General features: G+C 42.4%; 2 protein-coding genes across 11 annotated transcripts in view; one reads left to right on the forward strand and one right to left on the reverse strand.

The window, feature by feature from the left end:
- Positions 1–1,764: 1,764 nt before the first annotated feature.
- Positions 1,765–13,819, reverse strand: FAM72A (family with sequence similarity 72 member A). 3 transcript variants are annotated; one of them, XM_030872837.2, is made up of 5 exons: positions 13,474–13,819; positions 12,214–12,227; positions 9,135–9,212; positions 6,478–6,602; positions 1,765–2,903 (listed from the first exon to the last, which is right to left on the reverse strand). In XM_030872837.2, exons 1-5 carry the CDS (start codon positions 13,609–13,611, stop codon positions 2,809–2,811), a joined length of 450 nt encoding a protein of 149 aa, XP_030728697.1. In that variant the 5' UTR covers positions 13,612–13,819; the 3' UTR covers positions 1,765–2,808. The 3 variants fall into 3 exon arrangements, with proteins under 3 accessions (XP_030728697.1, XP_030728694.1, XP_030728698.1); XM_030872834.2 differs by lacking the exon at positions 13,474–13,819 and having other exon boundaries at positions 11,502–13,145; XM_030872838.2 differs by lacking the exons at positions 6,478–6,602; positions 13,474–13,819 and having other exon boundaries at positions 11,502–13,145.
- The window catches only part of SRGAP2 (SLIT-ROBO Rho GTPase activating protein 2), a 237,977-nt gene continuing 225,960 nt past the window's right edge, over positions 13,121–25,137 (forward strand). For all 8 annotated transcript variants that reach the window (XM_030872824.2, XM_030872826.2, XM_030872825.2 and 5 more), the window contains exons 1-2: positions 13,121–13,269; positions 15,020–15,628. In XM_030872824.2, the coding sequence (XP_030728684.1) occupies positions 15,562–15,628 (67 nt within the window). In that variant the 5' untranslated portion in view covers positions 13,121–13,269; positions 15,020–15,561. The remainder of the gene's footprint in view (positions 13,270–15,019; positions 15,629–25,137) is intronic.

Consider the following 25,137-nt stretch of genomic DNA (forward strand, 5'->3'; position numbering starts at 1 on the left):
GGATCAAGTCTAAACTTACCATGGCATAGAATAGTCTTCATAACATGATCCCAACTTTCCTTATCACCTTCATCTTCTAATTAATTCTTATTACATATCTTGGAAGGTATAGGGGACCACTTATAATTTACTAAATAAACCAGATACTTTAAAACTCCAGTCCACTTGTTTACACAATTCTCTCTGCTCAGAACTCTCATCCCGGCTGGCAAGCCCCTAACGGACTTCAAAGCCTGTCTCAAGTATGATTTCTTCTCTGTAGCTTTCTTAACTTCTGTTCTCTCCTACTACTTAGAATGATTGTTCTTTTGTCTACCCAGTCATTAAACTGGAAGCATCCCACTCACTAAGTAGACTCATAGGGTTCTATCCTCTCCCAAACTTACTGAATTCTCTATATGGGCAGTCGTGAGCCTGTCATTGTGCAATTCTTGGCACACCATAGGAGCATAATATAGTTTTGCTGAATTGAGTCAAATATTAGAAGACCAAAGCATAAATAGATTTTCTAGGCCTGGGAATTATGTTAGGACTAGAAAGTGTATGCTAAATCCACATATGAGATTTTGCTTTTGCTCTTACCAGAGAGCGTGTAATTTACTTTTATTAAAAAAAGTGTCATGAATGTATTTCTCTAGATAAAACATTATTAATCCATTTTTGGCTTAGAACTGGCCTTCCCATAACCCAGTTAGCCAAAAGGTAGCTGAGTAATTTGAAATACTCTCCAGCTGGGGTGGGATCACATTTGGGGTTTGCTTCAATCAGTGAACCTCTGTCTCGTTTTGCTCTTCAAAGAGCTGCTCAGTCAACCATAGCATTTGAAGGCCTGAGCAGAACGGAAACCAGATGAACTCTGTTGAATTCCAAACTTGCCACATTGCCTACTCTAGCATTAAACTCTTCTTCTCTAACTGAACAAGTTAACTGAAGAAGTATATAATGTAGTATCAATTTATTTTTTATCTTATCCATTATGCCACCTTGTTCCAGAGTCTTTAGGAGAGTTTAAAGAAAAAAAAAACCCAAATCCAAACCAAATTGTTCCACACTCATCCCTTTGGTTCTTTTGGTGACCTTCTGTCAGTTTTGTTAGTCAGGGTGAAAGACTTTTGGAAAAGTTTTCCAGTACTAGTAACAGCATTTCCTGAAGCATCTTTTATCTTTCATCTTTCATCTTTATGCAGCAAATGATCCTGTCAGTGCCCACAGGTCAGTTTTACCCTAAGATCCAGTGAGTTTGTTCAACCTTAAAATCAGTCACTGAGGCCCTCACCTAGAGCACATAACAAGGTAGTTGTTACCCAGCATGTGTCCCAGCTAAATAAAATCATAGCTGATTCATGTCTGAAGGTGCTCAGGGGTACAGCATAATGATTAAGAACAGGAGCTCTGGAGTCAGTCTGTCTGTCTGAATCAGGCCACGCCTCTGACTGGTTATGTGACTTTAGACAAGCTTCTTAACCTCTTTATGCCTCACCTGTCTTATCAGTAAAAAAGAAATAATAATGATACCTACCTCTCATGGGTTCCTTGTGTGGAATAAGTGAATTAAATGTGTAAAGCACTTACTGGTACATGGTAAGCATGCAATAAATGTTACCTCTTATCCTCTATACTTTTATGTTTTTAGGTAAGAAAAGTGGGTACAATAAGAAATATTTTTCTCTATATTTTTAGGTAAGAAAAGTGGCTAAAATTAAAAATTGAAGGAAGGCTGATCATCTTTAGAACAAAACTTTATTTACAGAACTGTAACTTGGTCTGTTTTGGTATTACTATTGACAAAATGCCTTTGGCTAAAATATTAGTTAAGGTGATACACTGATTTTTAGCTTTTCATAAAACAAGAATCCAACACTATCCCAGTTTCTTATTCCTGTGTGGCTCTGAATGCAGATAAACAAAACAAAACAAAATTTAAAAAAACCTTCTTCATAATGTACAATGGCTTAAGCAAACCACTTCTTTAAATTTTTTCTATTTAAGCGTTAGGACTGAGACTACTCATCTAAAATTTGCTATTCACAGAAAAAGCCCTGGAGAATGAGAAAACTTAACGATGGAGGTTATCTGGCTTTCATAATACAATATCCATATGACTTTAGAAGAATGTAAATAAATAATATTAGTAAACAGTATATATTGATAATTTCCTGGCAAATTCATTTATCTAACATCATGCTGAGGAATCAAGAGGATTTCTCCATACATTCACAAAGTCTTGTTCCATATTAACATAGTTATCACCAATATAACATATGATAACCAGTACCCATGGAAACCTAATAGCCTATTTTCACAAAGTCCCTGTTAAGCTTTAATTCCCAGCTGTGCTTCACACATATATACATGCTTATATGCATGGTTATGTGCATAGATTTATGCATGGATATAAGCATGGTGATATATGTGTGGATACTAATGCCCCTTATTCAAATGTAAAATTAACAGCATCTGGCATCTAGCTGTAAGAAAACCGCAAACCGTCCCCAGATTGGGAGAGAGTTGAGTGACACATGAAAGATTCTTCTACTATCGGAATTTAAGAGTACACCTATACTGGGAAGAGGGATGGAGAGAGGAAGGGTAGAAGTAGAAGCAGAAGTAGAAGAAAAGGACTACATTGGTTCAATAAACTCAGGTAATTAATTTGAGACAGAAAATAAATAAATCAACAAATGTCCTATTTTTGTTTTCCAAAAAGATAAATCACTGGCAAATCCTTACTAACAATTTTTGAATTGGTCCATTAATATATTTTTTACATAGGAAAAAGTTTAAATATTATATATATTATAATTCTATTCATCTAATACACTCCTCTGCTGAGATATCTGACATGTCTTCATCTGTACTCTCTTCTACCTCTGGCAAGTTGCCCCAAAGTAGGAAGTTTACACCTGAAAAGAAAAGCTCATAAAATTATTTGGTGCTGACTACTGTTACAACTCACAACACGATATATAAAACCTTATATGTTAACATTCTTACATCAAATCACAGTGTTAGCAGTTAAGAGAAAAGCTATTAAAGAATGAACCACAAATAACATGATCGATACCTAGATATAAAATTATCCAACATCTAGAATACAATCATTCTTTAAACACTTTTAATTAAGGGCTTGAACTCTAGAATCTTGGAATTCAAAAAGATCTCAGGAGTCCATTTCCTCAAACCTTGCCTCCAGCTACATTATGCCATAATCACTCTACACTGAGAATTTTCAAATCTATTTTAATGATTTTTTTTTTTTTTTTTTTTTTTTTTGTGGTACGCGGGCCTCTCACTGTCGTGGCCTCTCCCGTTGTGGAGCACAGGCTCCGGACGCGCAGGCCCAGAGGCCATGGTTCACGGGCCTAGCCGCTCCGCGGCATGTGGGATCTTCCCGGACCGGGGCACAAACACGTGTCCCCTGCATCGGCAGGCGGACTCTCAACCACTGCGCCACCAGGAAGACCTATTTTAATGATTTTTAAGAATGGAGATCTCATAACATCTTTTTAGATTACATTTCTCTTGGAGGGAGCATGGGAAAGGCCTGAATAAGTCTCCTCATCTCCTCAACAAGTATGGAAGTCACTGGTGCCTTTCTTCTGGTTAAAAAAAGCAGGGTTTTGGAGCCAGTTATAATATGAACAGTAATCCTTGATATACATGGGTTTTAGGCTAGAGGCTGTCAAGGTAAAACTATAAACTTTAGGACCAGGTTGTAGCTGTCAGTACAATAAACAAAACGACAGTCTAAAGCCTCATTATGAAAGAACAGTCAAATATCATATTAAAGAATCCAGCACTGGTATACGATACAAGTCCACATATATGGTAGGGGATGATAAGATGGTTTATTATGGGCATGTACTATATTATAACTTGAAAGCACTGAATTGAAAAAAAATACCATTATTAATTGACCTCTTGGAGAGCCAATAAGAAAGCAACTCTCAAGCTGTCCAGTTGTCAGTGTGGGCACAGGGAAGACTCAGCAACTCTGGGCATCCACTCCACACATACTAAGATAGTGGTCACGTGGTAGAATAGAATGAGCCAGGGTTTGGAGATTTGGTTTGAATCCAGTTTCCACCACTAACAGTACACCATGGATGTTTTTTACTACTTTTACTACAAATGTATATAACCACAAGCAATATATATTATTGTTTTGTGTATATAAATTTTTTATAGTATGCTATTATATGTATCTCTTCTAATTTGCTTTTTTCATTCAACATTGTTTTTGAGATTTGCCTGTCCATATGTGTAGATTTAGCTCATTTCTTAATTTCTGTTGGGCATTCCATTCTGTGAATTAAAAACAAAAAAACAATATATATCTTAAATATGGCCCATCACTCGTCCTTTCCTCTAACTGCCTATTTTGCACAGGTGCCCAAGGAGACATGTATAAGGATGCACACTGTTACATTATTAAAATAGCAGAAACAATGAACTGTCTCTCTTGGGTGAGATACTGGAGTTTAATCAGGCAAGAAATTAGCATCTATTTGATGCATATTGATGTCTATCATATTATTTTCTGTAATTTTTTTGTATGTTTGAATTGTTTTCAATAAAAAAACACTTCTTTTCCCCGGAGAATGGATGATGTTCTGCTTTTGAAGAGATGACAGGATAGAAAGGAATCACTAGGCAGAAATCTAAGGGAGAATTAGAACCCATAAAGGTGAATGGAGAGCTGAAGACAACTTTCCTTTGAGGGCATTTGCCAGTCCCACGGAATCTGAACTGAGGTTTCCCAAGCCTCCACAGGAGAGTCTCAGAAAATCAGGTCTACACATGAAGGCTAACCTAGAACATAGACTTCCTGGGGCCCTTTCAGTCTAAACATTATAGAATTTTATAAAGCTTGTGTACGTATTACTTTGATGCTGCTGATTCAGGTGATTCAAGTACAGTTCCAATGCCATGAGAATTCCTGTTTTATACGAAGCATCTAGAAAAATCTTCCTCCAAATCATAATATTAGGGTTACAAAGGAGAAGTTTGATATTCTTGGAGTCGATACTCAGAGACATGAGTGAGTGGCTCGGCACAATTGGTTCAAAGGAGAAAAAATAAACTAAGAGACTGGATCTGACAGAAGCAGCACCTTCCTTTCTCTGTTAAGAAGGGAGGAAGGAAATCCTGTGATACATCTGTTTCTCATGGATTAGATTCAGTGCAAATGGAAGAATGCTGGGCTTTTATCTTTGAAAAATTGACCAATATTAAAAAGTAAATCAAAATTGAAAAACCTCCGCCCTGTGTTTTGAATTCTATGAAGCAGGAAAAATAGTATCAAAGCAGAAACTTCCTTTAATGTGTCCCAGGAGCAATACAAATATAAGACCGGAGGCCTAAATTAGGAAGCTATATCTCACTTAGGGGGGTTCAGATAAGTCCTTGCTCAAAAATGGCCTTCTTAACATACTAGAGTATTAAATTAAGGCCTCCAAATGATGGGTTGAAAGCCACAACTGAACGCCAGGTGATTAAAAAAAAAAGTTAGAGTCTATAAAAACCCAAGCATAATTGGGGGGTTTAAAGACACTGACAACCTAGCTTACAACTCATGATCTCTTAGTCTGTGAAGGCAAATCATACTTCAAAAAAAGAAGTATATTTTAAGTTCTGAAGAAGACTAAGACATACATTTAAAAACCTGAGAATGTTAGTGCCAACTTGGATTGTCAAGTTCTTTAAACTTGTTCTGTATACTAAAGTTCTGTAAACTTTAGTTCCCTAAAAAAGTCCCACTAAAAGTCAACTTTGTATTAAAGTCAACTTCGTATTCTGTGTAAGCAGATATTAGACATTGAGAACATGTGTCCTATAACAAAACTGAAAGGCTCCAGACAATATAAAATGTATTATGTAAATATCTTTTAAGAATAGGTTGTGTATTTTTCTACTAAATAATCAGTAAAACATACTGGTATTAAATATTTCCCTTGTCTGAAATTTCATCGTAATTAATTAATATAGATGTCAAAATGGCTATTTTTATCCTGAAGCAACATTACCAACTACAGAGGTTACCTAGTTTTCCTTCCTCCCAGCTCCCCATGACCCTAGCCTCCCCTCCTCCCTTTTCTTACACACACACACACACATACACACACACAGACCCATACACACAATTGACTGTCAAATCTAAATTCTTCCAAAATTCACTGGAGCCATATTATATATCAAGGCAGAAATTTAGAGCAATTAAAATATTAATTTTAAAAGGCCAAGAAATCCAGCCAAGTTTGAGGCTCCTAAATACAATGATGGAAATAGAAATGCAATGAATTTTGGCTAGTAGTTTCTGTAAGTAAATGTTTGGGATAAAAGGATCGAAGTTTCACTCTAGTGGATCCAACCCAGGTGAGAAAGTCTCAGAGGGGATCCTGAAATGATCTATGGAGAGGTTCACTCAAGTCTTGGTAGACAAAAGTTAGAGGAATGTCTGAGTCTGTTGTTTCTTACCAGTAGAGTCTAGTCTGTTAATACCATAAACTGCCTGGCTGTGAAACATCCAAAAGTGTCCATTGTTGCAGGAAAGAAGGCAGGAACAACATGGAACAATCACATGATAACCTACAATGTTCCCACTAAAAAGAGAAAGTAAATATTATTAGATACAAGGTAATATCTGACCATGTAAGCATTTTTATGTGCTAATGTAAACAGACAGACCATATAAAGATCTCATTTTCTCCTAACAACCTCCATTGCTGGGATTTTTGGGATGGGAGTTACTCTGATAATGGTTACAGTTCTACTGCCAAGTGGGAAAATAGTCTTTAAGTGAAAGAAGAGTGACATATTCTCTGTTTCTTTGCTAGTATTGTTTATGCATTCCCCCTTCAGAAGCTAGTTTCTAAATGCCATAAGGTTGTGATTTGTCCAAAATTGATGGGCTGTATAGACAAAATACATTAAATAAACTCAGACCTGTGGATAAAAGGTTTTTGCTCTCCCCAGGACTGTGGCAAGTTGGGTTCTTATATGTTTCAGGTCCATGCCAGCACCTAAAAACTGTTTCAACAGATGGAGGAGTAGGAAGACAGCATGAGCCCATGAAAACCGAACACAAGCTGGCTGATCTAATTTTAGTCTCAGTGTTTTTGAAGGAATTCAGAAATGAAGCAAATCCATAGCTTCTAGAGAAAGTTGCAAAAGTTTTTACTGTCTCCAGGGTTATCCTTCTGATTAGAAATAACTCACTCTTCCATAGGTTTTTTTCCTATCTGGTCACTATTAAATAGAATGAATATACAGGGAACATTTTAGCTAGAAGTTTTTTTGTTTTTGTTTTTAATGACCACATGAACTGCTTACACCTTGAGTTGTAAAAATTCCTGTTTATAGCTTGTTCCTCCCCTGTGAGATGTGAGTCAGTCATTTTTGTGAGGCCCTACAAAAAATACTATAAAAGGTACCAGCCCACCTAAAACATGTCTTCTAATCATAATCGGCTTGAAAGGCAAACAAATGAAATCAAAAGATGTTCTTGGATTAGGACTGACAGTTATTTATAAGGCTATATTGTAAGAATAAATTCTACGGCTTTAATTACCACCTGTATTCATTCATTCATTCACTCATTCAGCTAATGTTTACAGAGCATCTGCTATGTGTCAGGTACCGTTCTAGGTGCTAGGAATAAAGTCCTTGTTCTCATGGAGCTTTCTAGTAGGGACACCTCAGATCATTTTGCTCCCTTGTTAAAACTCCTTCAATAGCTTTCCACTGGTCAAAAATGAAAACCCAAAGACCCTTCCTACCAAAGTTTAGATCTGTGCTATCCAAAACATGGCTATTAAGTACTTGAAATTTGGCTAGCCTGAATTGAAATGTGCTGGAAGTATAAAAATACACTAAATTTCAAAGACTATGAATAAAAAATAAGAATGTAAAATATTTCATGAATAATTTTTTATGTTGGTTATATGTTAAAATGACAATTTTTTGAATCTATTAGATTAAGTAAAATATACAATTAAAATTAATTTCACCTGTTTCACCTGTTTCTTTTCACTTTGTAAAATGTAGTTACTCGAGATTTTTAAATTACATATGTGGCTTGCACACATCTATCGGATGGCGCTGCTCTAGATTATCTGGGTTCTGACTGCATCACTAATCTACCCATACTACTCTCACCTGATGTTCACAATCTCTCAGCCACACTGGCCATTGTCTTTTCTATTCCTTGAACGTGTTCTTCTTTGCCTTGGGTTCTCTGCCCTGGCTGTTCCCTCTGCCTAGAACATTCTTCCTCTGGCTCCTCCCTGTCTCATCCTTTAGGATTCAACTCCAGTGTTACCTTCTCATGAGGAGGCTTCCCTGACCATGCTATCTAAAATAGCTCTTATCATTCTCTCAAGCTCTATTATTCTCTGTCATTTATTATTATTATTTCCTTTGGAGTACTTCCCACCCTATTCAAGATCTTATTTATTTAAATATCTTACTGATCGATTGTCTTCCTACTGGAATATAATGTCCAAAGGTCTATGACTTTGTCTTCTTTATTGCCGGATTTCCAGCCTCTATAACAATGACTCGCACATGGTGGGACCTCTGACTTGTACTTTATAGTTTACCAAGCCTTTTAACATTCGTAATTCACTTGATCTTTACAACAACTCTGTAAGGTAAACACAAAAGATATTTTAATTTCTATCTTAAGAAGATACCTATCTATCTTAAGAAGATACCTGTCTTCTTAAGATATAAATTAAATAAGGAAACAGAGTTTCAGAGGTTTAGAGATTTAAGAAGTTTACTCAAGATAACAAGAGAATAAGGGTAGGGCCAGGCAGGGCTCAAGCCTGATTTTTATGACTGTAAATCCAAGTGTTTTTGGGTTTTTTTTTCCCTCTAAACTACATTGCCATTTTCTGAAAGTTAAAGCAGATATTTGCTAATGCACTTTGAAAAATTGTAAAATCACATACAAAGGTAAAGTGTCATAAGACCCTTTTGAAAAACAGTTCTAAGTAACAAATGGTTTTTCAACGGTTCATTGCATGGGTGATAAACAGTGCTCGATGCAGCCCACTGAACCCTTCTCTGTGCTTCGGTGTCAACATCCATCTCCCAAACCCAGGGCTATTTGGAATATTGCCACACATTACCATTTTAAACATGCGATGTCCTTCAGTTTACATTTGCAAATTTCAGTGAAATAGCATCTTCCAATGAAGTCCACTGCACTGGAGAGGGAAAAGTATAGAGATAGTCAAATGTATTGTTAAAAAAATGTTGTGCAAAACACATAACATAAAATTTACTAATTTAACCATTTTTAAGTGGACAGTTCGTAAGTGTTAAGTGTATTCATATTTTTTGTGCAACAAATCTACAGGCCTTTTTCATCTTGCAAAACTGAAAGTCTATGCCCATTAAATAACAACTCCCCATTTCCCTCTTCCCGCAGCCCCTGGCAACCACTACTTTCTGTTTCTATGAATCTGACTACTTTAGATACCACAGATAAGTGGAATAATACAGTATTTGTCTTTTTGTGACTGGCTTATTTCACTTAGCATAATGTCCTCAAGGTCCATCCATGTTATAGCATGTGACAGGCAGGATATCATTCCTTTTAAAGCCTGGATAATATTTCATTACATGCATGTATCACATTTTGTTTATTCATTCATTTGTTGATAGACATTTGGGCTGCTTCTACCTCTTGGTTATTGTGAATAATGCTGCTAAGAACATGAGTGTGCAAATATTTCTTCTAGATCTTGCATTAAATTCTTTTCGATATATATCCAAAAGTGGTATTGCTGGATCATATGGTAATTCTATTTTCAATTTTTTGAGGAACCGCCACGCTATTTTCCATAGTAGTGGTACCATTTTACATTCCCACCGACAGTGCCCAGGGTTCCATTTTTCCATACCCTTGCCACAAAATGTACTTTTGATTATGATTTAGCATGAATTTTGTAGACTCAAAGAGCTGCAAGAGACCCTAAAAGAAACTGTAAGAGAAAGTTAGTATATTTTGTAAGGGTAAGTTAATATTTGTGAGCTCACTATAAATATGACAAACCTTCTATTCAAAAAATCTTATGTGTTCATTGATTCATATACATCTTAGCACATTAATCCATCACTATTATAACCCCTACATGGAAGAGAAGACAAGAGGAAAGACCTGATTGTACTCCAGACTCTGGTCTAACCTTTAACAATTCACATATCTGAGCTCTCCTTATGACTATTTTATACTTACCATAGCTATTGCAAAGACGAATGGGTTAATATTTAAAACTGTTGTTTCCGTATGTGCTACTAAAAAGAAAAGGCACTAGACAATAAATCATAGAAACTTTGCAGTAGTAGGTTCTAGATTTATTGTCTAGTGCTTTTTCTTTTTGCAACACATACACACGCACAGAGGTACTTATAATAGCCCATTTATCTTTGCAATAAATGAGGGCCTTTGGCTTTGCCATTAGGCATGACTACACTTAAACCAATGAAGATAAGATTTCAAGGGAGGAAGAGTCCACAGCTTTGAGTATATTTAATTTTTAAAAAAGTTTCTATCATTATCATGAAATTCATTTTAAAGTAGTCTGATTATTAGTGTGCCTTCTCTGGCTCTGTGTCCAAAGAACAGCTGTCTATGTGCATTTTGGATAATTTCTCTTTCACTTTAATGATAAAGTTTCAATAAAGAGCAAAATCTTGAAAAGCATGTAAAGGCACATATATGTTGACTATAGAAAGAGAAAGTACCTTTTAGAGCTAGAAAAAGGTACATTTGAGTCAAATAAAATGGCTATTTTTCCAAATGGAAGCAAATTCTTAAGGACTCTACACCTAAAAGTGGGTAGTGACTGAAAACAGAATTTAAAAAGATTTGAGTATGCAAACCAATGCATAATATCTAAAATAAGCTTTATGGGTGACAGGGATTATTTGAGGGCTAAGTCCTGTTTCATCCCATAAAAATATATATGTCTCTCTCATTCAGAAAGAGAGAGACAGGGAGATGATAAGAAAAGAATACTGAATTAGGTGGACAATGGATCTGAATCAGCATGCCAATTGCAAAAAATTCGTAGAAAGCTGGGGAATGTTTTTTTGGAGTAAAACTTTAGGAACAAACATCAAAAACACTTAAATGACCTCTCTTCTCCAACAGTACCGAAAATCTTGCTTGAATTACCTACCGTCTCAGTCATGGACTTGATCCAGTAAGAGGAAGGTCTGTCAGGGCACGGTAGCCAGGGATTCAACTGAAGGGACCACATGACTATAACTGAACTAGAAGCATTACATCAGGACTGACCACTCTGGCTAAACCACAGAGTTTGTCCAGACAGTCTGCCCCCTTAGTTAAACTCCAGGGGGATCATCAGACTGCTGGGAGTGGCTGGAACACCAAAATGATAACCTCCTTGTTGACTCCCAGAGGTTCAAGCCATACACTTTTCCCATCTAGTTAAAGGCTACCGTTGCCCGCCACTAGCATGACTTACTTGGTAGGAGGGATGTCTGTAGAGAAAAGGTCTATTTCAGTGTCAGCCAGCAAAACAGCCTTCATTCCCCTAGAGCTGAGCACTTGTTTACAGAATTTGCAACACAGGATGGACACGCGCCGGTCATTGAAACTACAGCTGCTCGTAGACATGGCGTCCGGGGAAGGATGAGGTGTGGGATTTTGAAAATAGAGCAATACCCTCCCTAGTTTGATTCTCCCAGGCGAAAAATCAAATTGCGAGGCCTTGATCTTTTCTAAGCCCGGAAATTGAGAAGGAAATGAGTTCTTTTCTGTTTTCCCGTGGGAGGGTAAAAGTAGTATTTATTGAGTAGAAACCGGGGAGAAGCAGCAACCTTGGCTTTCTCTTTAACTTTCGGGGAAGGGAGAGGAGTTTGAAGTGGGGAGGAGGCAGGCTTCAAGGTGCCTCGGGAACTTCTCTAGTTTTCCCTTTCTCCAGTCTGAAGGATCCTCTACTCTTTAGCTCCTGCTCCTTTTGCAATTCCCTTAGCTTCTCCCGTACAGGCTCTTTTATCTAAAGCTTCCCCCTTAAGCCCCTCCCTCGGAGCGCTCCAATTCCTCTCTCGGATCGCGGACTAAGCGTCCCTACCCACGCGTCCTCTTTGGAAATCTTTCTCCTCTCCCCAGGATTCAGAAATCCCCTCAGCTTTTCCCACCGGGCAATCCCGGGTGTTCCTTAATCCTCCCGCGACCCTTCTCCGCTCTGCTCTTTCGCGGGCCGCCCGCTTCACTTCTCTCCTGGCAGTCCCCAGCCCTCAGCGTGCGGGCTCTCGCGTCGTTCCTCTCGCGACTCCCTCCCCTCAGCTTTCCCTCGTGCCCCGCGCCGTTCCCCCAAGTCTTTCCCGAGCTGCCGCTCCAGAGGTCGCGGTGGTGCTGGTGGGGCGGGACAGAGGTCGCTTTGGGGTCTCCGTCGGCGTTGGTGTCTCTGCCACTGAACACGTCGTTTTTCGCTCCCTCTTCCACTCTCTGCCTTTCCAACCGGCTGTCAGTTTGAATTGCCAGCGCTGCGCACCCATTGGGAGAACCAGAGTTCGCCCACGTCCCGCATTGGAAGGCTCGGGAGCCTGCCCCTGACGAGATTTTAGTGGCCAGGAGATCTACGCCCCGCCCCAGTAACGGTGCCTAGATAAATTCGGCTTGCTGGTTGGCCGAGCTTGGCCCCTCCTCCGATCTCATTGGTCAGCTCCGGGAGTTTTGGGCGAAACCTACTCCCGCCCCAGTGAAAGCGGCAAGGCACGCCCTTCGCGCTTCTCATTGGAAGACGTTCTACAGTCCCCGCCGTTCTCTACTCTGTATTGGCTAAAATTCTCCGCAACGCCCCTCCTCACTACCCCGGTCCAATTGGTCGTGCCTTCTCTCAGAAGTATGTGTTTGGCTGTTGGTTCTATCTTAATCCCGCCCATCAGTTCTACTTTGGGGTTAGGCAACCCGGGGAGGAGCTTACTCTGTGACCACGCCTCGGTTGTGCTAGTCACACCTCCAAGTTTCGCCAGCCCGTCCTCCTCATTCCTAGCCTCTTGGGATCACCTATTCCTATTGGCTACAGGCCCCATCGGTCGATAGAAAGTGGGCGGTGATTGGCAAGGGGGTGGGCTCTGCTTCCCGGCGGGGTCCTGCGGAGTTGGCGGAGGCTCCTCAGGGGACTGGGGGACCGATCTGCGTAGACGCGGGTGGCGGGGAAGAGAGGGGAGGAGAGCTCTGAGTGGGAAGCGGAGCCGGGGGCCTGGGACCCGTCGCGTCAGAGCCAGGTAAAGGCTCCTTCCCTCTCCCCTTTCTTCTTCCCCGCCGCGGAGCTGGAGCCCTGACTGAACAAATCCGGGCAGAGGCGGGAAGGAGAGGGCGCGGATGCTGCTTTCGGCGTCGCCTTAGCGTTGCCGCCCGAAATCCCTCAGACCGCCTCCCTCCTGACCCACTCCCAATCTCCCAGTACAGCCCAAATACTTCTTTAGGACTGCATCTCCGCCCTTTACCGTACTGCCTGGGACTCTGCCTTGGCTCACATGCCGCCGCGCAGTCTGCACCCAGCCCCCTCCCCAAGTCCTCTGCACACTGGCAGCCTTGGTCCACCTTCGGGCAACCGTCGTTGGCATCACCCGTAACCATCGGCTGCTCTCTTTCTCTGTCTCCAAGTCCTGGCAGACAGTCGGGTTACAGCCCTGGACCCAGAAGGATGGGTGTTCCGCACTGCTTCCGGGGCTCTTCCCCTGCCCCAGCCCCCGGCCCGCCCGGAATGGCTCCTCTTCACGCACTCCCGCTCCCAGACCTATATCTGGGTCCCCAAAGTTGCTAATATCCTAGTACTCCATGTAACATCGCGGCCCACGATAGTCTCCTAACTTCCCCCTCACCCCCAAGGTAATCCTCCCTTTGCCCTCTCCTCGCCTATCAAGCGTGTGCAGAAGCTCCAGTTATCCCCGGTTCCCGTGCAGCCTCAGGACCCCACCTCTCACCCCCCTTCCCGCTTCCTGCCTGTCTGAACCACCACGCCGCTCCTGCTCCCTGTTTCTCCCTCGGTGCGGCCCTTTCTCCAGGCGCGGGAAGTGGGAGACTCCCGGCGCGGAAAGGGAAAGGGGCGGCCAAGGAGGGAGGGTCGCCGCTGCGGCGCGTCCGGGAGCGAGACGCCCGGCTCTGCACTCCCGTCCCAGTCCCTCCCACCTCCTGGGCCTGGGTTGGAGCGGGATCTCCTCGGGTACCTCCTGGTGCGAGGAGTCGGGACTGCGACCCTCAACGACCTTCCCCCAACCCCCAGCCGGGGATTGGGTGCGGTATCTGGGATCTCTGGGCTTGGGTGACCAATTGGGGATGGCCTGAGAGGCGGTGGCTGCTTTCCTCCCCCCCCGCCCCCCACCCCCCGCCTTCCCGGTTTTCCCGACTCCGACCCTCGCCTCTAACCCGTTTCCTGCTTCTGCCGACCACATTGTTTTCCTGGATGTGTCCCGTGCCGAGCAGGCTTTTTCCTGCAGATCACTCCCCCCTCACCCCCCAACATTTTGCTGCCAAGAGAAGCTAGCAACCAAAAACAAAACAACTGGGAGGAGGGGCGCAGGGGAAGAAAAGTTGTGCCCGGGTGGCTTGTCCCTCCCTGGCTTTGATCCCCTTTTAAGTCAAGGGAGTTGCCCCAGCCGGGGGTCGGGGGCCGTATCAGAGGCAGGGCCAGGAGGGTTCCCTCCGGAAGCCGCTGCCCAGCGCTGGCAAGGTTCGGGAGGTCGCCGAGGTGCCGCAGTCCCCGCCCGGAGCCCCGCGTTCCCGCCGCTAGTCCCCACCCCAAGCCCTCGAAGGCGGCTGCTCCAAAGTGTTTTCTTTCAGCCTTAAAACAAAATCCGGAGGGAGCTTCCTTCCTCCCCACCTCGCTGCGCCGGGCTCTGCGGGCCGGGCGGCGTTTGGCTGAGATGAATGGGCCCAGGCCAGGCTGGAAACGGCTTCCCTTACCCCACCCCCGCATCGATTAGGATCTGCGCTGGGGCTGATCGCCCCCTCCTCTTTTCCCTGCATTTACAGGCAAGTGAACCGGAGCAAACGACTTCCGATCCAGTCTGCGCTGCTGCGGCTCCCGTTTGGGATTTGATCTGCAGCATCTTCGAGGCTGTGCAACAAAAAACCGCGAAGCACGCCCAGCCCTCCCCCGGCACCCCGATACGCACCCACTCCCTCCCGGGGACCCAGCTGGGCGAGTCCACATCCCCGCGCCCCCCACACCATGTTGTGCGGAAGGACTTCCACTCCCCGCCTGTGTCGTTGATGTCAGACCCCAGGCCAGCCTCCGGGCGCTGCAGTTCTCCCGGCTAATGCTGAGGCTGCGGCTTGGGCTCTAGCACAGGAACCAACCGCCGCCGCGCCGGCCCCAGCGCCCACCGTCTGCATGTGTCCGCCGTAGCCGCCTGCCCAGCCCGCAGCCCGCGCTCCCCGGAGCGCTGGAGACCACCGCGGGGGGCCCCTTCTGCCTTTTGGAGAAGCGATCTTGGAGGTATTGATTTCGGTGGTTGGATTTTTCCCGTGGATTTATCAATTCACAATTCGAATTTGGAAGAAAGAAGGAAAACATGACGTCTCCAGCCAAATTCAAAAAGGATAAGGAGATTATAGCAGAGTACGATACTCAGGTCAAAGGTAAGGGCTTTGAAAAATAGCATAATGCATATTCTCTGTAGACCATGGAGACATGGATTTCCACCCTGATTTGCAAGATGTTCGTTTCTTTGGGTGGAGCAGATGGGGGCAGGCTGACCCCAGAGGTGGTTTCATATGTGGGTCTGAGCCTCCGAGGGATTGGCCATGCCAGGGGCCACAGGCTCTGGAAAGGAATTTTCGGAGCGGGCTGTAGATTTATCTGTAGGGCTGGCCATTATTTTGGCAGTCCTTTTCCCCTAGCTAAATAGGATGGGGGGAGGGGCAGGAGGTTCTTGGAGAGAGAAAGGCGGCAATTTGCCTCTGGGTGTCTGGGTCAGGTTTCCTTGAAGGACAACTGAAATCTGACAGGTGTTTGGGAATTTATTTCAGAGGTTGAAGAGGAGTCCAGGCAGAGAAAGGCAACCTTGAGAAGGTGTACCATTTGGAGAGCCGTGGGAGACGTGGGTTTTTTTTTCTGATGCACTATATCAAAACATGACACTCGCTATGGCATCAGGCACAGAAAGTCTGTGGCCACCTTGGGTGCACCTTGTACCTGCCTGGTCTCTGGTTGTCTGCATTCAGAGATCAGAGAACAGAAAGAATAAGGTCACTCACACCCGGTCTCCGCCCTCACCTAAACCTGAATGGAGTTGGGTTGTTGCTGGGTGGTGCTGAGTCTGGAGAATGGGAAGACATAATTGTTTAACCCTTCTGTGTTGTCCTCTGCTCCAGAATACATGCTTTTAAAGGCCTGCTTACCTCTCTGCAAAAATATGAGGGGTAAAGCAAAATGTGGACCTAGAGAAAGCAAGTGACCTGCTAGCACATCTAGTCCACTGCCTGACTTGGTGCATGAATCAAAACCCCTTCCCAGATAGCCTTTTTTAACCAGCAATTCCCATAGAAGGGGTTCCCGCCTGTTAAAGAGCCCCAGCATATGGTTATGCAAGGCACCGTCCCTTCTTGGCCAGTCACTGGAAAGAGCCATGTGGCTCTAGCCCACTGAGACTTCAGCTGGGTAGTGGGAGAGGTGGGTGGCCTTGAATGTTACACCACATGGTTGGAGCTCTGGGTTTTCCTTTGTTTCGGAGTACAGAGGGAGGGGCCCCTCCTTCTTTCCCTGCACCAATGTGAGAAGACCTTTTCCTATCATAGAGGACTTGGGAAGGGCCATGCCTCCCCTCTAATGATTGCCGGGGGTGTGAGTAGGGCTAGAGTTTGAAATGGGCAGCTGCTTTATCTCTTGGAAGGTTGGAAGGTAGTTTGAAGTCCCCACTGTGCCTGTAGGATCTTTTTAATGTCATCAGGTTGGTCAGTGCTGGAGGTGCCCTGAGGGACCTTCTATCCACTGGGCTGCAAATATTGGTGGGTTTATTACAGAGATGGGGGAGTTGACTGATGGATAGCTTCAGTTGAACTGGGATTGGGAGAGGTGTGGTTGTGAGGTATAATTGAGGTCTTGGCCTCTTGTCACTGTTCATAATCCGGGCCTCTTTTTGTAAACAATAAGCCACTGGCCTCAGTGTCCTGTCCAGATGCACTGCAGTTTGCTGCTGGAATTCCCCCCTGCAGTTTTAACCAGATATGTCATTCTTTTTTTTTTTTTTTTTTAATACATCCTATTCTTAACTGTTGCCATAGGGAGCGTTAATAACTTTGACTCTCCCAGATTTCTCTCCAGAAGCACGCCATTTGACTAAGGTGCAAAGTGAATTTACATGTTTATTTTTTGGAAGGTTCGGGACTGATAGGTATTAATAGAACTGTATCTGCTGATTCTGTATTGGTGAAGGATTTCTCACAAGTGTCTCAATTAAATACTTTGTGTATTTACAAACATTACTCATTGAGATGATGTAATGCAGTTGACTATTTGGGGTTTGTCTTTACCCTTGCCACAAGTAGGGGACTCTTTTGCTTTGCACTGATATCTTTTCATTAACGCTATTCAGGATCATAGAATTTTATAGGTGGCCGAGCATGATGTCTTACTCAGAGAAGGTGCCCAATGAATGCTTAAGAGACTAATTTGAATGGTTTAGTCCCTCATTTACAGCTGAGGCAAGTATAGAGAAATAAAGAGGCTTGTCCAAGGTCACACAGCTAGGTGGTGGTAGATCTGAAACTAGAAGCAGGTTACTGACTCCCAATTCTCTATTCTATTCTATTCATAATTATTATGAAACATCATTTGACCAGAGTAGGGGAAAAAAAACTTAAGAAGCCAAAGTCTGACAATGGATAATAGTAGTAATAGTGATAATAATAGATTCCATTTTGGGTGGTCATTATGTTCCAGCCTGTCCCAAGTGCTTTATAAGAATTGTCTCATTTAATCTTCACTTAAAACGTGGAGGTGAATATTCATCCTCTATTCACTGCATGAAGAAACTGAGGCTTAGAGAGGATAAAGAAGCCCTCCCAAGGTCACACAGCCAAACCACAGCAGGTGGACTCCACTTCTTTATTCATCAACTAGTTACTGAGTGCCTTCAGTGGGTTCTGGGGACTGATGATGTAGCAGTGAACAAGAAAAAGTCCTCTCCCTCATGAAGCTTGCATTCTAGAGTCTGTGTTCTCCATGGAAGATCATAGAACTTGGAGACAAAGGACCCGGGTTCTGGGTTGGCTCTGCTCCCCTACTAGCTGGAAGCCCTTGGACAGATTTATGATGTTTCAGCTTTTTATGTGTTGTGTGGGACTCATAGTGCTGCCAGTCTTACTTCTCTTATAGATGCCAAGATAAAAAAGAAAATTGCTTTTTTGGTCTGGTGGTTAAGAGCGCAAGTTTTTGAGTCAAAGGGATCCAGGTTTAAATCTCAGCGCTGTCACTCGCTTGCCTCGCTCCTTGGGCAGGTTACCTGACTTGTCCAAGCCTCGGGATCCTAACCTGGAAAATAGGCAACATAATATGTGTTTCCTAAGGTCATTGTGAGGATTCAATGAGATAGTATATCAAAATCATTTAGCACAGTATCTGGCACTTATAAATGCTCAATAATAGTAAGGTCTGCTGAAATGGGATGACCATTAAGGCCGCATTGCCTTTTCACTCCCAAAGTGCCAGTTATAATGATAGGAAACAAGTCTAGGATGAAACTTGAGTTCTAGCTTAAGTTCCTCCAGTAGTAGTGAAAGGTATCTTGGTTCAGTCACTTAAACCCTCTGGAACTCAGTTTCCCATTCTGTAAAATGAACAGGTAAACTGTCTAATTGTTGACTGCTGTTGTTCTATATGTCTCTGACCAGAGTCCTGGGTCTTGCTTTTCAGTCAGAATGGTTTGAATCAAGGGGACCCTTAATGGACTTTGGGGGACCCTGTCTATCCTGTGGTTTTGGGTCCCTTTAAACCACCTGCTTGCATGTGCCCTGAGGGACTTCTGAGACTGCAGCCCCAACCCTACCCCAGTGTGGTTTTATGAAGGGCGTGACTCCTTAGCCTGCCTTGGAGCCGACTTCTTAAAAACCATCATTGTTTCTGGTTTGTGGGTGTTCAGATTCCTTTGAAAGTTCATGCCTTTCAATCTCTGACTCGAAAGTAATAATACTCTTCGTATTTGTACATGGCTCAATTTACAAAGTGCTTCATATACATTAATCTTGGCAAATTCTTGACAGACTCATGGTCAGATTCGTGGTCATAACCTGAGGCCTTTTGGCCTCTAGTTAGTTAGTTTCTTTTGGGATTGGAGCAGCAAAAGGCGGTAAGGTGCAGGGCATAACCATCACAAGAGGTGATAATCTAGCTGGCATTTGGATGAGTTCACATCACAGCAAACCCTCCCAGCTATTGTCCTGACTTTGTTTAAGGCTCCCTTTCCTGTACCCTCTCCACACCTTGAGTTTTTACTGTCCCCCAGAAAACTTGAGATTGACAGTTAATGCAAATATTCTAGGAGGAATCATCTGAAACAGAGTGGCACTGTGTGCTGAGCCGTCAAATTCTCTTTCCTGAGAACATTAGGGGTCTTGTCTTTTTTTTTTTTTTTTTTAATGTCTTAGAAGAACAGTGTGTGAGCACCACAGAGCTGAGAAGTGAAATTTTGTAATTTCCATCTGGAGCATTTTGATAGAAAAGCCTTTGCCTGGAACAGTTTAACCCTTTCAGGACCCTTTCAGAGCAGGAGATGAAATTTAAAACTTTAGACATATTGTGTGTGCACACACACTTCCCCGGGGAGGTGTGAGCGGTTCTTCACTCCTGCCAATAAAGGTCTTCTCCGAAGCTTCTTTCCTCCCAGCCCCCATTCCTCAAGGGAGCTTTAAATATAATCAGTTTGTGAAAAGCTGCAGTAAAACATCTCGTTGGAATCCCCAAGCAGATGCTATCATTTTCCTGCGAGATGATTGAAGGCACCTCTTCCTTTGCTCAGGGAAAATAGGAACTCTAAGTAAGGTGAGCTCCTGGAAGAAAATGAAGCTCTTGGAAAAATTAAAGTACTGTACTCTGTATCTCCAAGTTAAAAGGCCCTGGAGGAAGGTGGTGGGCAAGGAGCTGGGGATGCTGTGTGCTGTGCAAAGTCGCAATGGTTAGAAACAAGGTTTGTGAGGGGTCCTTAACTTTTCCAATTTCAGGCATTCTCTTGGGGAATGGGAACAGAAATTTCCTTTGGAGGAGCTCATCTGGTAATTATGCACCACACAGGTTGACGGCCCAGACAAGCCCTAATCATTTCTCTGTTTTGAAGTTTACAGGGTCTGACCTGGCCCTGATATGTAGGGTCCACACCCTTTAAAATCAGCAGGTGCTTAGCCCCTGACTCCTAAACTCCCACTGTTCACTCTAGATAAACGTGGGCTGCTGGTGGTACCTGTAGGGGTCTCCTTCCAGAAGAGAGGTTTTCTTCATGGGAATTGTGATTACTTTAGACCCTAGACCTCTGAGGGCTTTGTTAGGAAAATATGATGTCATGTTGTAGGGAAAAAGAAGTTGATATTTAGATTTCTACTGATAATACAATTCAAGTGAATAGTTTTAACTGGTCAGCTACAGAATTGGCCTTTTGGGGAATCTGGGTGAGTTACCTTCAAAGTTGTTTGATTTAAAAATAAGTAATGAGAGCACTTAAAAATGTCTTTGAAAATTACAAAATAACACCTTTACTGATTTTACAATAATATGTAGGAACTCTCATCTCTCTCTCTCTTTAATTGTGGTAAAATACACATAACATAAAATTTACCACCTTAAGCATTCTTAAGTGTACAGTTCAGTGGCATTAATTACATTCACATTGTTGTGTAACCATCACCACCACCTTTCCACAGAACTCTTCATTTTGCAGAGTTGAAACTCTGTACCCATTAAACAATAACTGCCCCCTGCCCACATTTGACAACTCTAGGTACCTCATATAAGTGGAATCATACAGTAGCTGTCCTTTTGTGACTGGCTTATTTCACTTAGCATAATGTCTTAAACGTTCATCCAGGATCTGTAGCATGTGTCAGAATTTCCTTCCTTTTTAAGGACATTATATGTATAATCCACGTTTTGTTTATCCGTTCATCCATCCATAGACACTTGGGTTGTTTCTACCTTTTGATTATTGCAAATAATGCTGCCATGAACATAGGTATATTCCTATTTTTTTAAAATGCCCTCTACACCAAAGTTTTACAGGCCTGTGTATACATTTCTATATAATCACCTGTCCTCATTAAATTTTTAGAATTAACCTTTAAATATACATATTTTCATATTATGAGTATATATTTATGTTGGTAGTATAAGTATTGTGTATTAATTTTATACCTTTTAATAATTACGTGAATGACTAAACTTTTATTGGTTTTTTTTTGTTTTTTTTTTGTGGTACGCGGGCCTCTCACTGTTGTGGCCTCTCCCATTGCGGAGCAGAGGCTCCGGACGCGCAGGCTCAGCAGCCGTGGCTCACGGGCCTAGCCGCTCCGCGGCATGTGGGATCTTCCCAGGCTGGGGCACGAACCCATGTCCCCTGCATCGGCAGGCATACTCTCAACCACTGCGCCACCAGGGAAGCCCCCTTTATTGTATTTTTAACAGCTTTACTGAGGTTTAATTGACATATAATAAACCTCAGTTTTTTGAGGTATACATCTGATAAGTTTTGGCATGTTGTCTACCTATGAAAACATCACAATCATGATAAGTGAATGAAACCATCACAAAGTTTCTTCATCATAATGTGTTAATAAATGAGTAAGATAATACTGCATTATAGAAATGACATTAGGTTAAAAATAAATAAGTAAAAGCCAGATATTATCAAGTTTTAAATAATGATCCAAGCCACCTAGATTGGTCCCTGGAAAATTTATTTAACCTTAGTAAATAAAAATAAACAATCTCCCAGGGAAGTTGTGTTAATAATTGTGTCTCAGCTAGTACCATGTTTAGGAGAGAGGATACAGGATAGGGGAAGAAAGAAAAGAAAAAAATCTTCGATAAGTTACAAGTTGAAGAATGACAGTATCTATTTTCCTATAGTCTTTGCTTGAACTAGTCCCCTGAGCCTCAGGCCTCTTCTGAACCTGGTCACAAGTGAGCCAGATGCCAAGGGTAGGGGCTGGGGGCTTCCATGGGAGATCTGCTCAGAGTGTTATGAATGTGGCTTCTTTCCTCTAATGATTGATTCCCTATCATCTGTTGAATAGAGACCACCTTTCCAAGGTGAATATTACTTGGTCTTCAATCTGGCTGCAACCTATCATGTCAACCATACTTTTTCATTTTACTTTAAAAGGACTGGAGGCCTATCTACACTATTTGACATTCTTTATTTTTTTTGGTCACACCACGTGGCTTGTGGGATCTTAGTTCCCCAATCAGGGATTGAACCCGGTCCCTCAGCAGTGAAAGTGCGGAGTCCTAACCACTGGACCACCAGAGAATTCCCTATTTGCCATTCTTTAGACACATATACTATTAACTAATATTTTGCTGTTTGTTTGGGGCTTAATGTACTAAGCATTATGCTAAATACTCTACATAAATTATTTCATAATTCTTACACCAGTTCTAGGGGGAATATACTGTTATTATCCCATTTTGCTGATGAAGAAAGTGAGGTGTAGGAGATTCAGCAACTCACCCAGAGGCTGCAGCTAGTGAATGAACAGGAATTAGAACCTCGGCCATCATCAGAGTCTAAGTTCTGAGCACTGTTCATGGAATACCTCTTTCTCCCTGCCCAGCCCCACATCTCCACCTACTGAGATCTCACCCTTCTAGTAAAGCTCAACTTTTCTGGGATGCCTTCCTTGGTCGCACTGATCAGAAATGACCCTTCTCTCTAGTTCATTCACGTAGCGCTATGGCATTGATCTTGTACTGCCTTAGATTTTAAATATTTGTCTTTTAGTCTTCTCTCTACTGCTAGACTTCCGGTAGGAATGGTTTGAGGTTGTGTAGTGCAGTGCAATGTGAAGAGCGTAGGCTTTGGAAGTAGCTCTCAGTTGGAATCTTGTCAGTATCACCTCCTTGCTGTATATCCTTGCTCACTCAACTTCTCTTCTGTGACACAGAGATAAGACCAACCTTTCTGGTTTATTGTGAATGTGTGTAAAATGCTAGCTCCATCATGTATGGTAAGTATTAAATGCTAAATAAGTAACTCTTACTATGGGGGGGCCCCTTCAGATAGTAAACATGTCTAGAATAGTGTTGTAGCCTAAATGGTGGCTCTTAGTAAATATATACTGGCTGTAATGATGAATGCATAAATGAATGACCTGGACTACTAAAAATAATTTTTTTAGAAGTAGTTTCTTAATTTGATCTTGATAATATATCTTGCATAATACCACCAAAGTGATTTTTTTAAAAACCAGACTTATTGTTCTGCTAAGGTCATAGCATAGACTGTTTACATCCATCACTTCCCAATTACCTTGATCACATTTTTTACCACTAGAAGGCTAAACTGCCTCTCGTTCCCTTACTGCATTATGTTATTTCATGCTTCATGCTTTATCCATGCTGTCTTCTGTTTGGAATGGGTCCTTTTCCTTGAACCTGGAAAACTTATCCTTTAAAACCTAGCTCAGATGTCACCACCTCCAGGAAGTGTTCCCTGCTTATCCCTACTCTCTGCATAGTGACCCTGTGCAAGATGCCAAGCAGGATTCCTTAGCATCTCTGCACTGGGTTACTCAGCCCACCCTCAGCATCTCCTCAGCAGTGTCTTTGTGCTTATTTTTTATATTGCACTCATCATATTACATTGTAATCTCTTCATTTACACCTCATTATTTATAACTAGCTGAGTACCTGGGGGACGGAATTGTCTTTTATTCATTTCCATGCGTCCAGCTTCTGGCATGGAAATGAATAAATACTTATAAATTGAATGTGAACCTTTTCTGAGTTGAGGTTGGATTTGACAGTGCCAGGATTGCCTTGCTTCTGCATTTCTCCTCCTACTCCAATAACAAGACTTCTTCTTATGTTAATGTTATTGAAATTCAAAGTAGATTAAGCATTGTGAATATTATCATCATACAGGGACAAGTACAAACTATGTAGCGCTGTGGAGGTTCCCCAGTGGGGTTAAGTTTTTCCTTATTTACTACCCCCTCTGCCCCTTTAGAATCATTGCCCTAGAGCTATACTTGAGTTCTTCAATCATGTCTTTCCTTAAAATTCAAGGAAAATATTAACTCTGAAATTTGAAAGAGTTTAAAACAAAAGTAAGATTTTTCTGTAATTGAAGCAAAACACATTCTACATTTGTCCAGGATTTATTCATCATTTAAAACAGATATTCCAGGTCTAAATTTGAGAAAGTTTAGGTCTATTTTGACCAGGAGTTAAAACAGAATTGACCTGAAGAAGAACTGCTGGGATACTTTTTCGAGGCATGGTTTTGGAGAGAGCTACTGCCTTATTAGAAGCAGCTGCATGGTCTGTGGTAAAAGGGGAAGAAAGGTCCAAAGTGACCAACAGAAAAACTCTCCCCGCTGGTTTTTCTAGTCATTTGGTATTAAGTAGCCTTGACTTTATTTATATATTGTGAAAGAAGGGTTCTGAACTTGAAATATACATTCATGAGGAAGGAAGAGCAGCTGGGAAGTGCACCTCCTCCATTTCTGTGAGTATTTTAGGATGCCATCTGTTAGGGGGAAGGCAGAGCCTTTTTTTTTTTTTTTTTTTAACCTTTTCTTCTAAAAATGCACTAATCAGTGGGCAGGTGACCCAAAAGGCATCATGAAAGTTGGGACCTTGTCTTTGCTGCCTGAGCCCAGATTCTGCCTTTCAAATCATAGTAGGGTCTGAGTGCTCACCCTGGAGAAGGTGACCTCACCAGCCATGGGCTCCACAGGAAGACAAAGCACAGAAAACAAAGGGATCCAGGAGCGTGAGCTGGCCAAGACATGATATGCCAGGAGCTTTAAGAAATACATCCTGTTTCTGAAGAGTTGGCACCAATTTCTCCAAACGTTGAAACCCCTTGGAGATCTGCTCCTCTTTCCCACTAGTCTTTTTCTTGTGTTTATTTATTTATTTTAGGGGGGTGAGGGTAATT

Source organism: Globicephala melas, chromosome 1, assembly GCF_963455315.2.
Source record: "Globicephala melas chromosome 1, mGloMel1.2, whole genome shotgun sequence".
NCBI lineage: Eukaryota > Metazoa > Chordata > Mammalia > Artiodactyla > Delphinidae > Globicephala > Globicephala melas.